This window comes from Phanerochaete carnosa, assembly GCF_000300595.1.
Source record: "Phanerochaete carnosa HHB-10118-sp unplaced genomic scaffold PHACAscaffold_108, whole genome shotgun sequence".
NCBI lineage: Eukaryota > Fungi > Basidiomycota > Agaricomycetes > Polyporales > Phanerochaetaceae > Phanerochaete > Phanerochaete carnosa.
The window spans coordinates 247-7,799 of record NW_006767735.1 but is presented as its reverse complement, the minus strand read 5'-3'; the positions used below and the strand labels follow the sequence as shown (position 1 = coordinate 7,799).

The window sequence follows — 7,553 nt, the reverse complement described above, 5'->3', positions numbered from 1 at the left end:
AATTATTCTGGAGGACAGAGAGGATACCAGCTGCGACGCTGGTGTTCGGGCAGGTTGCAATATCAACGGAGATCATGGCGGTCATGGCGACGGGAAGAGCCCCGCCCTCGGGCACACTGATTGACGGAACCGTGATCGACGCTGCGATGCCCGAGAACGTGCCCTATGCGGAAGTCAAGCCTGTCAGCACACGCGACACAGAGACATAAGAGGAGACTCACTGCAGTCGCATTTATGCTGACACCAGACACATCGTCGTCGAACTGGGTATTGTTGTTGCTCGACCGCTTGAGCACGCTGCGGGCACTACGGGCGACGCCGACCTCGCGACGGTTCCTGGGGGACGGCAGCGCAACAGCAGTCGTGGCAGCGAGAGCCAGTACAAAAGGGATGATGAAGTGCATGGCGATGTGAGCGACAGAGAGTCAAAAGAGTGGCGATGTCGTCGAGCCAAAAGAGGTGAGGAATTTGTGGTTTGGCTATGGAGCTCGGGCGAGCTTATATGCCTGTCCAGCAAGCACCGTGCGCGCTGTGATGCACTGGGGGTGTATCATCATGCACAGGGCTTTGTGAGGCAAGGCGGGGCAGGGCAAGTCTCATTGCTGTTACAATTCGAGATGTCGCAACTCAGAGTTTTCAAAGGTCGGCTGTAAGCTGAGTTTGATGGCGATGCAGATCTCAGACATTAGCCCGGACAGTCGGGACACCAACCACCGACAACCGGGACTGCCCGGTTACCGGACAGCCAATCACACGCCATGAATGCGTCAAACGCGTCTCGCACAAATTCACCCTCGCCAGCCGCGCCTCTGCTACGGTTCTCTGCTTCATCGCCCCTGGAGAGCCCGAGGCCTGAGGCCTTGCTGAACTGCCCGGGGCTGATCAAGCCGCAGCTTCTGACCGACTGGAAGCGAGCCCGCTAAGCTCTATATGTGGTTCGCAGCTACCCATAAGCGATCCGCCCGACCAGATATTTGACAACTGGCCCGAGAGATCCCTACTCGCGCAAGCAAGCAGATATGCTCCTTGCAGACCCGGCTTCCTCGGATAGCTTCGACACCGGAGCGGCAGTACCAGTGAGCATGATGATGTGCTGTTCTCCGCCGGCAGCCTGTTGCTCCAGCATCCGCCACGACTGAACTTCCTGCAACACAGGTTATAAATATGAAGTTCGGTGGGCGCCACAATGTCGCAGGAAGATCTCAGATTGGAATTTCGAGTCATGATTTCGGTCAGACGACTCTCACAAAACCCATGTCATAAGATCTGCCACATCTTGAGCTCCAGAGCCTCATCCATGGCGCGCATGCGGAGCAACGCCATACGGACCTTCGTCACCTGAGATGGAAAGTCAGTGAAAATCTAACATGCATTCAAGGAGAAGACTCACGGAGCGCTTCGATCCGGAACGAGATGCCTCTGCACTGGCAAAGTGTTCGCAGCTCGCCGAGCAGATTCTCCGACATGTGCGAGTCCGCTCCTTCGTGTGAGAACCTGTGTACAACCACAAGCTCCCTCAACCGCTTCGCTTCCCCGTTCAAACGCAGGCATCGAAGAACCGCGTCCAAGCAGTCCTCAACGTCTGCCTTCGACTCCCCACCAATTACGAACGTCAAGCTCTCGAGCAACTCAGGGATGCACCAGCACACAGCGTCGGTGTGGTCCCGCGGCGTCAGCACGCCAAGCTCGACCGAGCGCAGTTGCCCACCATGCGGAAGGCCCCGCGTGACGACCATGCACCGCTCGTGCTGCACGACCCGCACGCTCTGCAGGTGCGCCAGACACTTCTCGTCGAGCAAGCGGTCGAGGCCGAGCTGCGCCTCGAGTCCCTGGTGCCCGCCGACCTCAAGCGTACGCAACGCCGGCATGTGGTCCGCACAGAAGAACGGGCCTTCACCAAAGTATCGGTTCTCGGCCAGCTGCAGCGTGTGCAGGCGCGGCAGGACGGGCAGGTGCAGTGACGGCAGGAGGTAGATCCCGCGCAGACACAGCACGCGCAGCTGCGGCAGCACCACGTCGGACGCTGTGCTGGCGAGGACGCAGAACTGCGGGTTCGCCCGCGCCTCGAACGTCGAGCCGTGCAGACTCAGGTGCTCGATGCGGTCCGAGAGCCGTGCGGCGCGCAGGACGTCCTGAACGGGAAGGCGCGCGACCCCGCCCTTGCGCACACAGTGCCGGATCGTGAGGGAGCGCACGGCGGGGCAGTGTTGGAGTATGGTGCTGAGCTCCTCCTGCTGCACCGTCAGGCTGCGGTGGCCGAAGATCCAGCCGAGAAGGTCGGATGCGGTCGAGCCGGCATGGATGGGCGCATATATCGCCCTGACGAAGCGCGAGAGGGATGGTACATCGGAAAGCGTGCGCTCGAAGAGCTCCATCTTGCGTGTCGTGGTAAGCAGGGGCGAGCTGTAGAGTACCTCGGTGCCGACCGAGTACCAGCTGCGGCAAGTCCTGCATACCCAGGCGAGGAATGTCTGGCGGCGGACCAGGCTCTGTGTGACAGATGCAGCTGATAGCTCGGCAGAGGCGATGATCGAGGAGCTACTCTGTGTTGCAGCAACCATGTGTTCGAGAATTTCGAGGATGATCTCATCAGGGAGCTGCTGAACTGGAGGAAGACGTTGATCGTGGAGCTTGGATATGGCTTCTGGCAGCGTAGCAGAAGAGAGCAAGATGCGTTTGTGAATGCGTAGGAGCCATGAGCGTATGAAGGCGGGTAGGGCGCTGTTGGTAGGAATCGATGTTGGTGTAGAGAGCATGGTCAAAGCCGTGCAGAGTAAGTTACAGCCTGAGCCGGTCTGTTATATACAAAGAATACTTCACCTGGATATGTACCCCGCACGTCCTGCAGACCTGCACAGCGGTGTACAGGCATCTAGGGCTTTCGAGCTCGCTCCTTCTGGCCCGTCTATCCGCCAAGTCTAGAACGCGGCAAACCGGGAACCAATAGGGCCGGGTCGTGATTTATGTCCACGAGCTGGGTCTGAGCCAGCATGCGTAGTGCATTGCAAAGGCCGACGGAGGCTTCGCCGCGGCAAAGTGTGGGGTAGTGGGGGAGATTCCAGTTCAGGCTGATTGACCGCGCGAGCGGGGAGTAATACAATACTGTTATCTTAAAATTTCCACTTTCAGGGTGGAAGTCGGACCTCGCAAGCTCGCATGCGCTAAAATACGTATGGGTTCACAGCATAACTATCCATGTTGCCATGAGCATAATCGTGCCTACGAATGTTTCAAGAAAAGACTATGTGCCAAGTGAGAGTGTGAAGCGCATTCCATCAGGATTCTACCGTATTCATCTAGGGAGATCTCATCTTATCGCATAATTTCCTGGGAAGCTACCTATGGCGCTCCATATGCGCATCCCGGCGGCACAGAGGCCATGCTCAGAGCAGAGGCACAAGCAAGTGGGGGTGGTCGGAGCCAGTGCCAGAGACTGCGAGCGCAGGAGGCGGGGTCGGCCCGGAGGACGAGGCATCTACGGCGAGGAACGGGGACTGCGAGCCACATGCCTGTCGCGAGTTGGACACGGAGGGGGACGCTATCTCATATCCAACACATTTGAAGCCAATCGAGCTCCCGCTGCCGTTAGCGATTCGCGTTGGTCCCTCAGGTTCATCTTCAAATATGCCCCCGTCAGATGATTCGAAGTCTGCGGACGAGCTTTCTGTAGTACTAGTACTGTGCGTGGCAGTTTTAAGATCATAGCTGTCTTATGCGCTGACTGTGATTCGTAGGCGATACACCCGACGCCGCGGAGGTCCGTGTTCGGCCCCAGGAGGAGCGGCATGTAAGCTCTCGAGACGCGTCGTCTTTGCTCCAGAATCAGCCAGGAGATGACATCCAGGGTACGGAAGAGTATGAAATGAGAGCTTAGCACGGCGACGGCTCGGAAACTTCTGGCGCAGAAGAGTAGGGGTGGAGAGCCGCGGGAAGGCGAATGGTTCATTGAGGAATCTGTTTTCGCACCAACGACGCGCCGCGGTGCGTCTCGACGGTCTCGTGAGCGATTTATTCCACGTATCACCATCGATGCCGGCAATGAGGTCACTTCGAACCTTGCTTCTGCACAAGGAAATCAGTGCGTATATTCCCTAAGAACCATTGAAAAGCTCGTCGCGAACGCGCACGGTGTTCCTGTCGTCTCTGGCTGCCACCCGAGACTGCCTTCATTGTCACGTGGGGGCCATCAAAAATGCCGGTCGCTGTCCCTGAGCTTGGTTCGTTCGACTTTGTCCCCGAGACCAAGGTCAGCTCGGCGAGGCAAAGAGGGTCTGCTTTGTCATTCACAAAGGTGGTCAGGAAAATCTCGAATGGGCGGACCTCATTACCTTGGATTTCGACCTCCTCAGCTCTCCCGAGGGCAAGAGGGAACTCGCCCAGACTCTTGTCAAGGGTGTTCGTGAGGACGGCTTCTTCTACGTGAAGAACTTCAACATCTCTCAAGAGCGCGTCAACCGTCAGTTTGCCATCGTAAAGCGTTTCTATGACCTCCCGGTCGAGGAGAAGCTCAAGCATGTTCCCGAGGGCCTCGGTGCGTATCGCACCGGACAACTGGCGACCAACGATGCTGAACTCTGACCCAGACAACGGCAACCCTAATGGCTATATTCCTGCAGGGCGTCGTATGTGAGTAGCAATTTGCGCTCAGTCCGGCAGATCACCTGATATTTTCCACAGCTTGGACCCGGTTTCTGGGCTGAGGGACCGCGTTGAGATCTACAATATTCCCAGTACGCCGCCGTCGCGAGATGCCGAGCGAGACACATATTCATACAGTTATCAGAGTTTAACGGCGATTTTAAGCATGAACATCCCGCAATCATTCAGGAGAGTATTGCCGAGATAGAGGAGTTAGCCAGGGTGAGTGAAACATACGGAAACCACTTTACTCTATCTGACCACGTATCAGTCTCTGCATACCGAAGTCCTAGATCCTCTTCATGTTCTCCTCGCTATTGCTCTTGAACTTCCTGAAGACTACTTCATTAATATCCACAAGTATGAAGTCAAGAGCGAGGTATGTCGGTTCCGGCACAATGGCATTCAGATAACTGATGCACTCCATCAGGACCATCTGCGGTATATGAAGTATAGCAAGTACACTCCAGAGGAGCGCGCCAAGATCGGTAACCTCTGGCTATACGGCCACACTGGTGCGTGACACTCCCGGGGTCATCTCTTGTCAAAATCTCGATGCAATCTTTGTTCGTAGATCTCGGGTCGTGGACGCTTCTGTTCCGTCAGCCCGTCGCTGCTCTGCAGATCCAGAACCACAAGACCGGCGAATGGAAATACGTCAAGCCGCGGGACGCCACGTTGACGGTGAACGCCTGCGACGCGCTTTCGTTCCTTACCGGTGGATATGTTCGCAGCACCATTCATCGGTAAGAGACTTTCTGACCATTGTCAGGCGCCCTGGAGCTGACAATGTCTCTTCCAGTGTTACCTCGCCTCCGAAGGACCAGGGGCACGTTGACCGGCTCGGGTTGCTGTACTTCTTGAGGTGAGCTGGCTCTAACGAGTCATCCTTGTCCTTCTCAAACTCCGCATTCAGACCGAACAATCATGTCAAGCTCTGCACGATCAAAGATTCGCCCGTCCTAGAGCGCGAAGGGTACACGGACAATTCGTTCGAGAAGGGCGGGAACTATGTACCGACCATGGAAGGTCAGTCATGCCGTCCACATGGGCGGGTCTCAATACTGACTGGTCCACAGAATGGACATTTGCCAAGCAAAAGTGGCAGCGCACGAAGGGTACCGTTCGTGGCGATTCTAAGTACGAGAACGCACAGATCCTTCCTGGATACAACGAGAAGCATTATGCGTGAGATTGGAAGGAAATACGTAAAATGTACTATAGCAGGAGCCTGGTTGATTATGTGCGATGGACTAGAACGTACACAGCCTACCCCGCCTTGCTTTCACCCAACACAATAACAGTTCTATCTTGCCGGTCTTGGGCATCGCCCTGCATCGCCTTTAGCACTCAGCTCCTCGATTCCGCAGACAAATCCGGTCGCGTGTTTGATGGAAAAGCTCGCGCCGGATGTGACATGTACGACGCCAGTCGCATGCACGGACTGACCGGGCTGCATCTGCACGATTCGTCAATCAGCATCGCCGATTGAGCTACAGAGTTCACACCCGTGCTCGTAGCTCGGCGATCCCCATTTACAGCATCAAAAACGGGTCGCGGTCGCTCGCCCTCCTGCTCGTAGGGGTAGCAGCTGTACTGGTTCCGCGAAATAGAAAGGGGTGTCCGTGGCTACTTTCTCGTAGCCTTTGCGAAGGATCCCTGGGCCGCCTTCGGTAATCCCCGTGTAGTCGCCATCGGCACCCGCAGACTCGGAAGCCGCCGCGGTGGTATGGTCGGCTTTCCAGTGTTACGCGCACGGACTCTGGCTCTATGAGCACAGTGAGCGACAGACCGCCGGCGGCAACTGTCGGCAGACACTCACCTTTACGTTCGTTCGACAGGTACGTGACGAAACCATCGCAGATGAACACTTCTGAGGCGAGCAGAATCTTCTCGTCCTTACAAATGTCGACCCCTGATGTCATCAGATTGAAGAGTTCGCAGGGCATCCGGCTTTTGCGCGGCTTGTGCATAATCAAGAGCGCACTATGATGATAGCTGAACATGAATTCTGTAGAGAATACAATGTCCGCGACGTCTGCGGCTCCACTGCAAGACCTTCAGCAGGCCGGGCACCGGAAAATAGACTGGTGGGGTTTGCGTACGCATCAACGTCGGTATGTCTTTCCACTCGTGCCCTAGGTTCATAGCATGACTACCGACGGCTGGAAAGACACAGCCGTGCTTGCAAACACTTCGAGGGAAGACTATGCATCGAGCGCAGGTACAACGTGCTCATTCAGATAACGAGATCTTATCTTATCGCGTGATTTCTTATCATGAAAATAGTTACCTCCCTTGCCCATGAGTTTTTGTGCTGCAAATAGCATTATTTCTTTGCCAAAAAAAAGCCACCTTTTCAGCTCTTAGTGCGAAAATATTACAATTTTTGCACCCTTATTTACGCAAAAGAGGAAAAGATTCGTTTCGTGTCAGCGGATGCCCCGTGCCTACTAGTACAAGGTGCCCAAGGGCATAAAGAATAATACAATTACATGGCTAAAGCCCACTTTCGTCTCCACAGCTTGGTTGGGCAACGAAACGGCCCAGCCGGTTTCAGGCGTAGGACGAGCCACGCCTTGTCCGTTTCATACTGCACAGGCCGTGAATAGTCTTGATCTTCATGCATGAGAGGACAGTGGCGGCTTGGTGTCGAACCAAGTACAAGCGGAGTGTTTCGTGGACGCAGCCGCGCTGCGCTTTCGACTTTGCGCCACTATCTGCACCATCAGTACCCGAATTCGTGGAGCTTCACGCGTTCTATCTAACCGTCGCTCCAGTTCAATGAACAGCGAATTTACACCTCTACTGCAATGTTCGTCGGCTTGTTGTCCCTCGGAAGGTATGTGTCGGTATTCTAGCCCCTTGCCCATCCTCTAAGACTTGGGTACGGGTAGAACCTTGGTCTCACAATG

At 55.5% G+C, this 7,553-nt stretch overlaps 3 protein-coding genes across 3 annotated transcripts; 1 reads left to right on the top strand and 2 right to left on the bottom strand.

The window, feature by feature from the left end:
* Nucleotides 1–16: 16 nt before the first annotated feature.
* Nucleotides 17–404, bottom strand: PHACADRAFT_202077 (uncharacterized protein; the record flags this gene model as incomplete). The annotated part of the gene is made up of 2 exons (XM_007402338.1): nucleotides 17–163; nucleotides 222–404. Coding segments are annotated over 2 exons (330 nt in total), but the record flags the coding sequence as incomplete, so codon positions are not given.
* Nucleotides 405–1,090: 686 nt separating this feature from the next.
* On the bottom strand, nucleotides 1,091–3,048 carry PHACADRAFT_265885 (uncharacterized protein). The gene has a single exon (XM_007402337.1). It carries the CDS (start codon nucleotides 2,754–2,756, stop codon nucleotides 1,374–1,376), a length of 1,383 nt encoding a protein of 460 aa, XP_007402399.1. The 5' UTR covers nucleotides 2,757–3,048; the 3' UTR covers nucleotides 1,091–1,373.
* Nucleotides 3,049–4,189: 1,141 nt separating this feature from the next.
* PHACADRAFT_265878 (uncharacterized protein) lies at nucleotides 4,190–6,569 on the top strand (the record flags this gene model as incomplete). Its single annotated transcript, XM_007402336.1, has 12 exons — nucleotides 4,190–4,246; nucleotides 4,300–4,545; nucleotides 4,649–4,730; nucleotides 4,784–4,860; nucleotides 4,910–5,017; nucleotides 5,069–5,153; nucleotides 5,213–5,384; nucleotides 5,441–5,503; nucleotides 5,555–5,667; nucleotides 5,718–6,097; nucleotides 6,147–6,406; nucleotides 6,461–6,569. The coding sequence occupies 10 exons, from the start codon at nucleotides 4,193–4,195 to the stop codon at nucleotides 5,828–5,830; spliced, it is 1,113 nt and encodes a 370-aa protein (XP_007402398.1). The 3' UTR covers nucleotides 5,831–6,097; nucleotides 6,147–6,406; nucleotides 6,461–6,569.
* Nucleotides 6,570–7,553: the final 984 nt, after the last annotated feature.